The sequence below is a fragment of the Lutzomyia longipalpis genome, chromosome 2 (genome assembly GCF_024334085.1).
Source record: "Lutzomyia longipalpis isolate SR_M1_2022 chromosome 2, ASM2433408v1".
NCBI lineage: Eukaryota > Metazoa > Arthropoda > Insecta > Diptera > Psychodidae > Lutzomyia > Lutzomyia longipalpis.
In genome coordinates, this window is record NC_074708.1 from 26,750,580 (window position 1) to 26,766,505 (window position 15,926).

Here is a 15,926-nt window from a genome sequence, read left to right on the forward strand (position 1 = left end):
CAACTTCTTTTTGCCCGCGCCACTCTCTCCCATTGTTCTTCATTTGCATTCACTTCCTCCACATGGTGAAAAGTCATTCATGAATATTGATTTCCTCGGGGATTTTTCCCATCACTCATCACCTTGCTCCATTCACCAAAGTCATCCGGTGGCATCGCCTTTAATTTTGCATCACCACATCGCTTGCATCTGCAGATGATTTACTTCATACCATGCGGATTTTTTTTGTAACACCTCGCATTGGAATAATAAGAAAAATAATATTCTCATCCATCTAACAAAGATGTCCCTTTTTTATTACAAAAAAAAAAAATTAAAATACCTTAAACAATAAAATCCTCACAAGACAAAAAATCTCTTCTTCTAAAAAATTCCCCTTTCCTCCAAATATGCGAGGAATTCCTTATAAATGAGGAATCACGAAATAGAAAATATATTAATACAAAAATCACACGCATGAGTCACACTGAAACCACGAAAAAAATGGTTAAGGCCCTCCTTTCCTTAAATACTATACACGGCGATTGGGACTTAGGAGCTAATTTGTCATTCGGCGCTTCAGTGTGAAGTACGTGAGGGTCTTGATGGCGCACATCTGGATGATCATCATGGAGAGATCAAAATTGAAGTTCTTAGGCGTCATACCGAGCTCATTGATGAGGTACATGGGGTTGCGGTAGTGGCAATACAGCTCCGTTTCGGGGCACCACAAGCTGGAGCGGTTGTTGTCGTAGATGGCCAGCACCAGGCCCTCCAGGGAGTAACGCTTGAAGGAGAAGTACGACAGGATGCGCATCACATCGGGCATGTGATTGAAGAGAACGAGGAAACCGGAGAAGACCAACAGGAAGCATGTTCCCACGGCTCCAAAGAACGTTCCATTCTTCAAAGGAAAAAAGATAAAGAAAAAAATATTTAAATTTTGACGAAGGATTTTTATCTCTTTGCTTTAACCCAGATGAGCCCAGGAATGTTTTAAATTCTCGCGAAATGTTCTAAAATTCTTTCTTTAAATGAATCCATTAAAATTTTATAAAAATAAATATACATGCCATTTTTAGGCACTCAAAAGTTAACAAAGAAAATTTATTCCTGTTAAGAAGGAAAAACTCTATTTAGAACAGAAAATTAATTCTTTTCAAGGGGTGTTTATCTGGGGAACAGTTTGAATCTTCTTGAAAAATTGTTCGAAATTTCTTAACGGATAATTCGAATATTCATAACAAATGAACCGAATCTTGATGAATAATGTGAATCTTTACGAATAATTTGAAGATTTTCGTTCAGATAAACACCCCTTGATTATTTTGATCAGTGAAAGTACATATTTCATTCTAATTATTGAAAGAATTCTTAATAGACAAACTTTATAATCAAAAACAAGGGGTGTTTATCTGACGAATATTTTGATTTTGTTAGCGAATTATTCGAATATTTCCTTCATATCCCTTGCTAAGATCCGAAAAACTTTTTTCTGCTTTTTAATACTTATTAAACTTAAATTAATAAGTTCTTAATTAAGCTTTTTCTTCTCAATCTGAGACCTTTTAGGAATAAAATCCAATTAAACATTCTTCAGCTTGAATTTTAATGCTTTTGTGCTAGAATTTAGTATTTTTTAGGATTGAATTAAGAACATTTGAGAATTGAATTTTGTACTATCCAAGCTTGAGCTGAGTAATTTTTAGGCTTGAATTTAGTCCTTTTTATGTCCTTAATCTGTGTCTTTTTATGCCGAATATTTTGATTTCTTTTTGTAAATCATCCGAATATTTCCAAAGATCCGAATATTTTCGTTTAGGTAAACATACCTTGATCAAAAATCTCTCTAAAGAAATAATTCAATTTTAAATATTAAATTCCTTAAACTTTTTTAATCTTCAATTTTCATCTTAATTAAATTCTTAAGTAAATGAGAGTGTGGGAGGAGGAGATTTAAAGCAATAAGCACTACATTCATAATAATAATTCCAATATTGTGAATTGATTAATAATTCCATCACACACACACACACACAGGATGTGCCAACTCACCACAGGATTAACCACTGTACCGAGGAAGATGCCAAAACCATCTGCTGTTATTGTTGTAATTGCATAAATAAGGACAAATTTGAACAATCGCATCGTCTCGAGCGGCTGTTGCGTTATCAGGAATGCTATCACAGAATATAGAACGGCAAACATAATCTATGCAAATGAATGGGGAGAGAGAGAAAGAGAAAAAGAGGTTCATTAGTTGCAAATATTCATGGCTAATTGGTGGAAATGGTAAATTAATTACATGAATTGGTGCCATTATTGCAATTGTGGCGAAATAGTAGGTTCGCAGCTTGTACCAGCCATTAAAAGTTTCCTTCTTCAGAATGGCAATTTCCGATGGGACTGTACATGCAGAGAGAGAGAGAGGGAGGAAAAAGAGCCAGCAATTACCACAGCTTTCTCATTGGAATAAATTCAAAATATTTCTCTGTTCTCTTGTTTTTCTTACATCTCAGAACACCCGGCATCATTGTTGTGTACCACAGATAGACCACACCGATTATCAAGAAACCAACATTGTTGATTGATTTGGTTGCATTGAGCCCTGAATCACCATAGATGAGCCCAATGAGAATTGCACACAGCACATGGCACAACACTTTCAGGTGAGTCACAGTCTGTGCAAAGAAAAAAAAAACAAGAAAAGAAATATTTATTTTAGTATTTTTGTGGAATTTTTTTTAATGCAGAAAAACCCCTTAAAATTACTTACCCAATCACGGAAGCACTGCAACTTGCACCGATTCATCAGCGTCCCAAATCTTGACCATTCAGATGGTCTCTCAATGTGTCTACTGCTGGTGATGGAGGTTGTTGATGGGTTATCTGAACTGCTGCTGTTGCTGCTGTCACTTATAAAACTAGAGCGATTATCCTTAGAACCTAAAGCTCTGTCCATTATGCAAAGCTGCGAAGAACGCCACCGATTGTCCGTTGCAGCTTTTGCCAGAGAATATGTAAAGTTCCCGTAGTCTCCATTAGCTACCTCGATAACTAAAAAATATGTAGTAAAAGAGTATTTTTTAATGTTTATTCGTCTTTTTCTCAGTTTAATGAATTTAAATTTAATTGCTTGTTTAAACTAGTTAAAATTATTTTTTATGCATTTTTTGTCTATATCTTTGTATTTCCTTTTTATGTCGTTTTTTGTTGGCCTAATGATTTTAAAAGAAATATCTTCAAAATGACTTAATTTAGCAGTTACGCGTGTCAACTTTTAGCTGTGTTTCTTTCAGACACAGCTTTTGTGTACCGAGCAAAATCGAAAGTCGTCAGATCGGGCTCAAACTTGGGATGAGCACGAATTAGGGTCCCCACATTTCAAAAAACGTATGCGCCAAAAAATTTTTTTTCCGACCGGCCGGCCGTCCGTCCGGCCGGATCATAAACTTAAATTGCAAGAGAACGGTAATAGATAGAGACTTGCGGTAAACGGCAAAGTTTAAATATCGACATAAAAAAATTCGATTATGATGTCAAATCCACCCCCCAACCCCCGTGTCCGCCATTTTGAATAACCTCAAAATTTTGTTTTGCCTATATCTCATCCCCTATTATAGCTAAAAATCTGAAATTTTTATATGTTGTAGGGGACATCAATACCTTTCCAACTGTATGACACTAACCTTCAATATAGCGTGGAAATAAAGAATGAATTAATTGCGTCCAGCTTTGCCCAACTCTCCCTTAATCCCACAGATACCTCCTCAGTATGCGTACCTTCAATGAGTATGGTAGAAATAAATGATTAAGTTATTGCCTCTAAACTCTGCCCAATTCTCTCCACAATCCCTTAGACACTTCCGTGAATCTCGTACCTTGAAATACAGCACAGGTTAAACTAATTAGCCTCCGGGGAGATGGATCAGAAAAATTCCACGTGGTGGCCTTGTGCTGAATCTTTCCTTTCGCCACGAGGTTTCACCTTCAACTGCTTTCTCCTCTTGAATCCTCTAAATTGCACTCCTTAGGTACCTTCTTAGATCAGTTCCCTCACACTTCAATAACTTAGCAATCAATAAATAACACTTTGATACTTGGAAACTCAAAACTTTTATTTTTTCTCAAAATTTTCAAAAAGAACTTTATTAAACATGTGGACTGTATAAAGATTGGTGAATAAGTGACGGAGAAAGAAAAATTCGGTTATTCCGAGAGATCCGGATGTTAAGGGGAATGCTGTGGTGGGGGAACTCACCATGTTGTCCCAACGGCGTTGGGACAGATGCCCCACTAACCAATGTGGTTCGGAGTTTCCACGCTCATATCCAACACCAACGATACCTCATTTTCGAAAAACGGTCAAGCCGTTTAGTCAATATGGCCGCCACAATTTTTCCTCGAAAATCGACCGTAACTCGAAAACGGCTTGATCGATTTTGATCAACCCGGGCTCAAATGAAAGCTCTCAACAAACCCTACAACTTTCTAGAACATTCGAAGTTTCAAAGGTGACCGCTAGATGGCCAAAAATCAAAAACAAAATTTTCGAAAAGTTTTCGATGAATATCTCGAAAACGGCGACATATTTTTTTTCATTTTTTGATATGTTATAGCTGACCATATTATCTAGCTCCATGCCAAAAATGAAGAAAATCTATGCATCCGTTCTCGAGACATAGCCTTCCAAAGTTGGCATGTCATATCTCGGGTTCTACAAGTCCGATCTTGATCAACTCAAGCGCAAATGAAAGGTTTCGTGAAACCCTAAAAATGTCTAGAACATTGCAACTTCGAAAAATGACCGCAAGAGGCGCTAAAGTCAAAAACAAAGTTTTCGAAAATTTCGAACTCGAATTTTTCGAAAATGGCAACATAAATTTTTTTCATTTTTCGATATGTTATAGCTGACTTCGAGACCTTTAAAACAAACAAAAATTATGAAAATCTATGGATCCGTTCTCGAGATATAGCCTTCTAAAGATTTCTTAGGTTATGACTTTTCTACTTTTCCCGACTTTGCGCGTATTTAAATTAATTTGCGTTCTAGTTTGCTCTCACAAAATTGGTACACTGAAAGAAACACAGCTCTCGTAAGCTTGGTCAGCTTACCAGTACATTTTTAAAGCATTTTTTATTGAATCCTTGAGTTAGAAAGAATCGTAATTCTGTTGTTTAGATAGTTTTTCAACTTTTCTGCATATTTATCTTGATATTTACTTGTTTTTTAATGTTTCAGTAACAACTATTTATAAGCAAAATAAATTTAGGGAAACACAATTAATTAATTCATGCAAATTATAGTTCAATTAGGCTCTAAAAAAACGTCTTTTAGGCCTTAAAAAATTTATTTAATTTCTAATCTTCTTGGTTTTTTTATCACAAAAATAATCATTAAATTGGAAAGAAAAATTTTAATCAGATCTTTGTCAAAAGCTTAAAAGTAATCATAATGAATCAATGTGAAATATTAGTAACTTTCATTCTCAGCCCACTCTCTACTCTTTCAATTTATGACATACGACGTTTCGGATCTTCTTACTCCCATCATCAGGTCTTCAACACAATAGAGCAGGTCTTTCAAATCATTTCAAATTTTCATTGACAGAATATTTTCTTCTTTATCCCTTCAATTCCATTGAAATTAAATGAAAAGTTCATTGTGTAGCCATATCATTGAAAATTATTTTATTGTACTCACTGTAATCAGCGGGGCTGTGATACTGGGGACAATGGAGTCCGAGTGAACTGAGATAGGACACCGTATTGTCGGCACTACCTTGGTACACGCACTGCCCTTCCGCCATGATGTAGACATGATCAAAGGTGTTATAAATCGTGGCGGATGGCTGGTGGATTGTGCAGATAATGGTACGTCCCTCGCGGGCTAGATTCTGCAAAAGTCGCACACATTGCGTCGATGATGAGCTGTCCAAGCCTCTAGAAGGGAGAGAAAATGATTTTCCATTATATTTCATTCAGTTCTGTGTGCAGAACAATGCACGCGTCCCACGGGAAATTCCGCATGGATAATATTCTACATTATTGTCATCAATGAAGTAATGAGAAGGATAAATTCAATTAAATTTAACTCCTAAATTGATTTTCTTTTGTCATTTATTTTCATTTTAATAATTCAACTTCTATTGATCAAATAAATATTTCTACGTCTCTTTATATATTTTTTTTTCTATGTGGAAAATAATTATGCTGTTGAGCTTTCAAAAGATAAAAAAGCTCAACGTAATTTCGGATAATTTACCTACTTTGTATATCATTTTATATCCCACTAATTGCTCACAAAGATAAAAAATCTCTCCCTGTAATTTGTACAAAATGTAAAAAAAATGTATGAAGAAATTGCACAATGAGTTGTACAATTTAAATAATCACAAAACTAATTTTAGGAGAGAGGCATACAAAAAAAAATAAAAATAATGATTTAGCAATCAAAACACGAAGGTTGTGGTGGCGTCGACAAAATAAACCTTGATCTTTCGTCGGTTCTTTGGGAAATCATCCATTTCCTCGCTAACAGAGCAGAACTTCTCTCCTTGGATAATGTGGAGAAAGCATCATGAGGCATTTTGGTGGTGGAGAGACATTAAAATGTATATTGTCGAGGGAATATTCATTTAATTTCCATCTCTTCTCCCGCAACTACTGACACACACTACTTCCACTCTATCTATAGCATCTATTTCAATTCCTTCATTTGATGTCTACAACACCGGTGTGGTGGGTACCACCTCCTCCGTGCTCCCTCACGCGCCATGACTCTCCACATTTAACCACACACACGACAAATTTTCGGGGAAATGAAATTACTAATAATTTACTAAGCATGTCTTAATGATATTGTAATTGTACTATCAGTGCTCCCTATAATTGCGTATTTCCTCAATTCCCATCCCCATTCACATGTGGCAGACACTCTGTGCGCACAAACTAATAATTTCGTGACTATGGGAGGTTTTAAGTCCCATACAACAGAGTCACGAAATTAATTTAAATTTGACATCAATGTGGCGGCATAGCGTCGTAACGGAAGACATCCAAAGGGGATTCATAAGTTCAACAAAAGGAAGTTTATCTCAAGGGTAGCATACTCACGTTGTTGGTTCATCGAGGAACAGCACAGATGGATTGTCAATGAGTTCCAATGCAATTGACAGGCGCTTCTTCTGGCCACCAGATAGATTTTTGCATCGTGTATTTTTTGTGTGAAGCAAATGGAGAGTATTCAGGATATTATCTATCTGGAAAATGATAAAAAATGAGAATTTTTGGTTTAAGAATTTTCTTAGGAATTACTTCTTTAATATGGGGTGAAGAGGATGGATTTTCTGTCTCACATTAAAATTTATTTAAGAAAAAAAAATTATTTTTTTAAGCTTTCGCCATTTTTGCAACTATATGTTTTTGATTATTAATTAAATAAATTTGAACCATTAAATTATTAAAATAAGGGTAGATTCTGATATTAATCTTTTCTTTTCTTACAATTCGTTGTTTATAAGATTTTTGGTATATAGGAAAAACCGGAAAAACCTCAAGATTTTAACATTTTATTACTTTCTTTAATCGGCTTTGAAAAAAAAAATTAACTTTCCAGGGCTATGTTTCTAGAACATAATTTCTCTGTATTTTTTCTTTTATAGAACGACAAAATAACAATGTAAAAACATCAACAGTCAGAATCTTTAAACATCTTTAAAGTTGCTAGAAATGAAAAGGAAAGATTTTTGTCAGAATTGACCCCATAGTTTAAATTAACTGAGAAACAAAAATTAAGAAAAAATCGTTAAATACTTTGTAGGTCTGATGAATAGGCAACACAACCTTTGAAACGTCGCATGTAAAATCAAAATTTTTACGCAACCGTCTTCAAAAGCTGAAAAAAAATTAATTTTACGGAGCTTTCGGTACGTTTTATGATTTCTTCATAATTAAATAAATGTTAGGCAATGCTTCGAACTAAATGCTTTTGAAATTAAACTTTAATTTGCTTTTTAATCCTTTTAATTTCCACAAATCCAGATCAAAGAATAGATAAGTCGAAAGCTCTTAAAGTTATGTACATGGTCTATCGACATATGTATCTATCTACGTGTCCGTTCGTTTATCACAATTATCAGAAGACAAATAAACAAAAAAAAAACTAAATATCTGTCCACCTGTTTGTAGGTAACACATTGTAAATACATTTCCCGGCTAATCTTTCAATGTTAAATCTTCAATTCCCGCTTCAATTAGCAACTCACTCTGTAACATTTTTTTTCTCACTCATGTTTAGCTTAAAACCAGAGACTTCTGTGTGTGTGGAGAGTAAATAAGAGGCACTTCCTGCCGTGGATGGCAATTAGTGCGCGGAATAGTTCAGGGAGGAGACGTTGAAATTAATTACCATTTTCTGTCGCGATTGCGAGCTCACATTGGCGACTTTCAGCTGGCACGCGAGCATCATGGTCTCATTGACGGTGTACCAGGGGAAGAGATTGTCATCCTGGAGGATGTAGCTGCGACTACTTTTCAATTTCACGGCATTCTTCCCATTTGTGAACATTACATTCCCTTCAACACCCTTTTTACTGCAAGAAAAAAAGATTTTTGAAAAAAAAATTAAATAGATAAGAGATTGTGCCTACATGAATCCTGTGAGGACATTGAGGAGGCTGGATTTCCCTGCTCCAGATGGTCCTAGAATAGCTGTTATTTCACCCGAATTGAATTTTCCAGTAAGTTTCTTAAGGATTTGCTTTTTTTCTGTAAGAAAAAGAAATAATTTGTAAATCTTCGAGCTTAAAGCAGAGAAGTAAAAGCCCGCACAGAGTGCAGCTTAAAGTGCTTTGATGGACACAGACAGTATGTGGAAATGGTGTCGTTTGGCAAAGTTGCCTCTCCCATGCACTTCTGCATGAGCTGGGCCAATAAGAACATTGCAACCAACGTGCTACCTACTGTCAAGGTAACCGACACTGGACTATAGTAATGACCCATTGGCCGCGATCGGTCACAGCAAGTTTGCCAAGCCGACCAAGGGAGCCCCCAACGAGTCGCGAGTTTCTTTTCAGGTTCGTGTGGAAAATTGTTCTTGTGGCCAGCCAAAGAGAATCTCCCCCAAACGTTGTTGGAAGAGAACCTTTGATCGCAAACAATTGACACACTTTCATTGAGAAAAAAATCCAATTGTATATATCGCCCAGAGACGCTCTTTTACAAGACAATTTACCTTAGATATCAAACCAGATCATCAGGAGCGAGAGTCAGTCGCGCTTGATCTGGTTCTTGAGCCCAAGAGAGAAAAAAAGCAAATCATAAGGTCAATAGTTTTCTTGGAAAATGCGGTTTCAGGTTCAATATTCAATATTAAATATTAAATTAATTTCTTAAAGGCATGTGCGGTAAGAAATTTGGCGCATCAGATCACCTGGTCAAGTGTGGTTAATTGGTTTTTATTAAGGTTGCAATGGGTGAGTAATTTTTTTTCTAATTTATAAAATCTAATAAAATTTTAAATATTATAATCGACCATATAATTTTTTTTATTAATTAGTTTCTTATCAATTTAAATTTTCTTTCGATAAGAATAATGCATTTCTTGACGTATTAGAATGCTTCTTTCTGATCATAGTCTGATGTTTCCGATAAGACAGCTTTTTTTACAGACCCCAAGCCATCGGAAAAATTGAAACTTTACGTGCTAATCACTATTTAGTGACCTCCAATCACCCTGTCAGATTATGGAGCTTCTGATGTTGCGAGAACTGAAGCACATGAATGCTTCTATCGCACGTTCTTTCTAAAGGGCATATCTCTCTTAACAACGCTCTGCCGCGTGACTTATGTCGTTCATTGAACGCCGTAAAAATGCATTTTTAATCTGGACATTGATCCTCATTTTTTTCTTTTTGACTTTCTTTTCTTTTTTTTATCTCTTTTCTTAACTTTTGTTTTCTCTTCAATAATTTTGTATTTTGTCTATTTCATTCTTTTTTTTTCTGTCTGCTATCCACGTGTAAGGGTGCTTGAACTTATTTTAGTTATTTTTTTTTTAATAAAATATTTTAATTAAGCTTTTTTTATCAACTGATCCTGACGTAAAAGTTTCCTTACTTCGTATTTTTAACTCTTAAATTTTTAAATGAAGTTTCCTTTAAAAATTCCAAACTGATTTTGATATGAAAGGAGTTTAGTCACAGTTATAAAGGGCTGCTTCATTCAAAGGGAACAATCTTAAACCTTAAATAATAAAGTAAAACATTCTGATTTTCCAAACACTACCTGCCAATTTTGGTTCAAACCCACCATTGTTGCCTCAAAAAAGCAACCAAAACCATTTCACGTGAATTAAAACTATTTTATTATTTAATTCAATAAAATAAAAAGTGCAAGTGCAGAAGAAATTACGATGACGAAGAAAGCAGAAAAACTTGAGTGACCAGCAAAAAGGGAAATGAGAATGTCGAGCCAACGACCCAATTCTCTTGTCGTTGTGCTTTGCAATTGAGAATGAAAATTTGCAAGAGAAGAACGTGATGAAAGACCAATGTGTTGTGTGTAAGAAGAGAATATTGTAAAACTTTGGTGGGGTTTTCGTATTATACGAGAACACACACCGCCACAGTTCCAACTACTTTCCATTTTATTGTAATTTCCTCGCGCGCCTTCCAACCACGAGCATTTATAAGGTCCGCATGTCCGTATAAATGTTGCATCACTGGAGCGCGACTGATTATTATGTGGATGTTTAATCTACATACATATGTAGCACAGTCTTGTGAGAAGAGAATGATGGCATCACCCATGTTTTGTGTGGCAATGACATTGCCTGACTGGCTCGTCATTGAAGCATAAATTCACCTTTTACGTGTCCGAAAGTGATAATTTGTCTCGCTATTCCTCTTCCACCCATTTTTTCTTTAATCGGTGCCAAAGACGTCAGTTGCAATGCTATATAAAATCGATAAATATCGCGAAAATAACATACACGCACGCATGATTTACATACCCGGTTCTTCTTTGCTGTATCGTCAAAAAATACATAATATTTTTAAGCTATAATCTCTGAATGTTTACATTCCAAGTGAGAGGCAATGTGCGGTCATTCGAAAAAGTAGATGCGCGAGCTTTCAACCTGACTCAATCTAATGGACTTTAGGGGTCTCACCTCAAGAGCTTCTCTTATCTTTTGAACTATTAAAATTCAAATATTGACTAGACTGTATTTTTTATCTATCAATGCTAAATTTTAGCGGTGAAGTTTAATGAAATTCTTACATCATTTTCTTATGTTTATTTTATATTTAATTAAATAATTTGTTGACTATTTCTTTTCTAGGATGAATTTTAATTGAAATTAAATCAATTTTTTTGGTTATTAAATTTTAATTATCTTTTCTTATTTATGATTCATCATTTTATAACCCATTAAAAGTTAAAAATACGTTAGAACTTTTTAAAATAATTTTTGAAAAGCTAAAAACTTTCTATTATTCTTAAAGTTTCTTAAGCCATTTTAGATAAAAATTTGAATTGAGATTTTCAATGTTTTCCCTGCATTTTTCCGAAAAATAATAAAGCTTCTCTTGAGTCTTTAACATTGTCCTAAAAATGTTCTAATCTTTCGTTAAAAATCTCCTTTTAAACGCTCATTAACACTTTAAACTGATAAAAAAAAATCTGACACCTCTTAAAGAAGAAAAAAATCGTGATAAAAGAGCAACGTTCAATTCTTTTAATTTGTTTACGCAAACTTAATAATTAAATTCAAGTTTTCTCTGCTGTTTGTTAAAAAAAAACTCTATTCATTTTACAATATTTGTTGATAAGATACGCAAAAGAAATTGAAAATAAAAAAAAATACAAAATCTAACAAATAAACAAAGAAAACTAACAGAAAATGAAGACATAAAGAAAGTACAAGAAAAAACTCAAATAAATTGAAGAAAACGAGACAAAAAGCAGTCACAGAAGCTGTTCTCTTCCAAAGAATGATTCACAGCCTAAAATAAAGAATAAAATATTAAAATGAAATTTACCTTTTTGCCTGGGTAATGAAACGGAATATTTGATGTCTTCAAAGACAATGTCGACGGATTCTCTGCACTGACTCATTTTGGCGCGAAGAAGTTAGCCTCAGCAGCAAAGCCAGTATAAGTTTTGGAGAAAAAATAAAACCTGCACACAGAAGAAAGCAAAATTCAAATAACACAAATTTAATTGAAATTAATGGAAATGTACTTCTAATAAAAAAAAAAACAAGAAGAAACGATCAAAAAAGCACCAAAAGACCTAAATCGCGGATTTTCGCGGCATGCGGTGTCCACGTAGTTGGACATGAGCTCAAGACTGATCGCATTGGTTTTTCTTTGGTGTGTCTTCAACCTAATTTTTCATGAGACAACACCACACTGAATTACGCTGAATTAATCAATATGGTATCGATTAAGTCACTAAATAATGCATCAGGCCGATGTTGTCATTGAACTTATTTGATATATTGTTGGGTGGTACAAAAGAGAAATGTGCGTGTTCTGCTTGTCCACCACTCTTTCGCCCCAGCACAGTCCATGACACTTTCCACGCATCTTTTTTTCTCTCTATTTCACATTCCCCACCAAAAGCAACCAAATAAATACCTCTCAAAGCTCAAGAGAGCTTTTAAGTATAGCTGTACGTACTTTTTGCACAGCTCGCGTTTTTTCTCTTCATTTCTCACCGTCTCAAATTGAGTCTTATGCAATTCATCGCGGTCACCGAATTCGTACAGTTATATTGCACAATAAATGCATTTTTTTTTCGCTCACACAACGTAAGATTTAATTCATTCACTTTTCAAGTTCAAGAGCAAATTCATTTTTTTGCCCTCTCGCGTCATACCAATTTAGCAGGTGAAGGAGGATTGTTGCGCAATCTACAAAATAAAATTACTTCATTTACGCAGGGAATTCCTTTTTATTTTTCTTAAATAAAATTGAGCAGTTAAGAAAAATTTTCCAAAGTGGAAAAATGCTTTCAGAAAGAATGTTTGTGGGAATTCTGTTTGCTATTACAGCTGATTAGAATGAAAGTGTTAATGCTTGTCTGTTGGAGTGTTTGCTAAAACACTGCGTGTAATTTATGCGCTAAAATTTCTACCAACAATCAACATGGCGAGAGTGTCTAGAATCACTGTCAAGAACATTCCGAAGCTGTGACAAAAAGGCTTTACCGTTCTCAAGCTTTTAGATTGTTTCTTGAACGAGAAAATTAATTTGAATTCTCAAATATATTTTAAAATATTCAAAAATCTCTCTCCTTCTCAATTTTGAAGATTTATTTAGAATAAATTCCTGGATGGGGTTTATAAACTTGCAAAGAACAAAAAAAAGAGTAAAGATTAATGGGTTCAAAATCTCAACGACTGCACGCGTAATCCATTGAGATTTTTTTTATTCCAATACCGGCTCTGTTAATTCGAAAAACGTGCAGCATTTTTCGGGAAATGTAAACTGATAATTTTGAAGCTTTTATGAGTATGTATGTACTTTTTGAAACATTTTGAACAATAATGTAAAATCAACAACTTTTTGATATGATAAAGTTGAAAAGAATGATAAAAAAACAGCCGAATTTAAATTATTTTTTTCTAACGTTTTTACACAAAAGCTATGAATGGTTCTATTAAAATTTTTAAATTATTCGAACCATAAATTCTTTTAAGCAAGTTTTTATTGAATGCATTAAATTAAGTATAACTCCTAGATTTATTAAGCATAACGAATCATTTCATTTTTTTTTTTAAATTATTTTACTATTAAATTAACGTGGTTTAAAAGTCTAAGTCGTGATTTCACGACTTTGACGCAATTGGTTTTTATTTATCATTTTTATGTTTGTTTCTAAATTTTATTACTTGTTACATGTTTTATTTTTCCATCAAATTTTCTACTTATTCTCTGCTAATTGTTTAACGACATTTTATGCTTTAACGTGTTTTCTTTTAATATTTTAACTCGATTTCCCCGTTTCTCTTTTCAGAGCTTCTCCGACAGAGAAGCTTTCGGACAGAGGCTGTAAGATTTTTATTTAAATATTCGCTAAATTTTCTTTAAGATATTCCTTAAAGGGAAGGAATATTTAAGGCAAAACAAATTAAAAGGATGAAGCTTAAATAAATTCTAATTCCAACTCTATAGGGTCCGATTTTAGTAATTCTTCTCAATCTTCAGTAATTATTTTCCTTTCAAGATTTTTTTTCCTCTTTGAGGAATGAAAATCAGACCATTGAAAAATTTTTTCTTCAGAATACGCCAAGAAAAAAATGTTCGTCACTATTTGTAAAAAAAACTTAATGCGTTCCTTTTAAACCATTGTTCTAAAAAAAATGTAGTGTAATAAATTTATGAACAAGTTTTTTTCCTTTCATTTCATTTTGTTCCGTTGTCACTTTTAAATTACATTCTTAAGACTCATCGTGGTGCAGGTTTTTGTGTTAATAAAGTTCTTTTTAGCATTCATTAAAGCTTCTTTAATTATTTCCTACGAAAACTTCTTATTTTATTAAACTGTATTTAAGCCATTGAATCACTCGGTGGGGTTTTTCTTTTCCTTCGTGGGAAAAGAGACACATTTTTTTTTCTTTTAGCTTGAGTGGAAGTTGAGACACACACAACACAAGTTCACGCGTTATGATTAATTCATTGGCGATCGATTAAATGCATTCTTTTTGTAATAAATTTACCATCGCACGCGACTTTACCTGCAAAAGTTGGTTTCAGAGATTTATTTTAAATTTAATTTAAATAAATTTCGTTGAATTATTCACGCACTTATTGTAGCACTAGTCACACGACAATTGAGCATTGCTGAGTGGAGGCAGCAGGATGTATTGCGAAATGTCCACATGGGGGGCTTCTATAGCCGAAAAAAAAGTTGCTAAAGAAAACTTAATTCAAAGAGCGCACAACGGGGCAACAAAGTCGGGAGCGCAGGCACAACTCGACGCGATGGAAGGCGCAAAACGACTGACCCAAGCTATACGACGACGTCTACCACAGCGCACGGCCGTTTTGAGATGATTGTAAAGCATAAATATTATGAGAAAATAGCCGGTCGCGTCCAATCTTCTCGCATTAATCTCACTCGCAATCCCCGCGTCACTCAATTTGGTTGGGAGTGCACCTCACCCCCCCCCACCCGCTGTCCACCCACCCATCTCTGAGGAATTTGGTTGAGCGCCTCCAGAGATCACGTGAAGATGCCCCGACAGAAAAGTCGTGAAAATTTTTTTAAATTTATGCGCATTTTTTTCCTTCAACGGCACGTTGCATTCGCGATCTTCGTACAAAAAAACCAGTCTTATCGCTTTTCTGCCTTCCCTCCATCCAGAATAAATTTTCTTATTCTCAATGTAAACAAATCTCAAATAGAATTCAAACGTCTTGTCTAAAACTGTTACAAGCAACAAAAAATTTTAATTTCTCCCGCATTTCTCTTCAAGCAGTCTGATCTCTGATCGGTCTCTGTGCTCAATTTGCAAAATCAAATATACAAAATCATAATTTCTTTTGTGCAGACTTTCCTCCTTATCAATGGAGGGCAAAAACTAAATCGAAGATTCTCGAATAAAATTTCTGCGTGCCATTATTCTGTAGACTGGAACTATCTCCATCCAGAGGCATACTGACACACACTTTCCGCATTATTGTTTGCTAAAATGCAAAACTTGAAGAAGATAAGAAATTTCTCACATAATATGTCCCCCTCTTGGATGCAATTTTTCTTTTTGCATAAACAATTTTGCATGATAACGGTCGTATTGTCGACTGAAAGATTGACAAATATTTAAATCCATGCTGAAATTTTGCACCAACTCAAGGGGTATTTACTTGGTGAATTAGTGTACAAACACCCTCAAATGGGACAGAAAATAATTTTCATTTAATTTATTCTTCTGGATT

The 15,926-nt window shown here is 34.5% G+C and overlaps 1 protein-coding gene across 1 annotated transcript; it reads right to left on the bottom strand.

Annotated features, from left to right (window-relative positions):
• Window positions 1–263: 263 nt before the first annotated feature.
• On the bottom strand, window positions 264–15,054 carry LOC129789872 (ATP-binding cassette sub-family G member 1). The gene is made up of 11 exons (XM_055826967.1): window positions 14,726–15,054; window positions 12,024–12,162; window positions 8,631–8,748; window positions 8,390–8,573; window positions 7,096–7,241; window positions 5,684–5,922; window positions 2,756–3,036; window positions 2,492–2,660; window positions 2,285–2,385; window positions 2,035–2,190; window positions 264–883 (listed from the first exon to the last, which is right to left on the bottom strand). The coding sequence occupies exons 2-11, from the start codon at window positions 12,097–12,099 to the stop codon at window positions 539–541; spliced, it is 1,815 nt and encodes a 604-aa protein (XP_055682942.1). The 5' UTR covers window positions 12,100–12,162; window positions 14,726–15,054; the 3' UTR covers window positions 264–538.
• Between the last annotated feature and the right edge of the window lie 872 nt (window positions 15,055–15,926).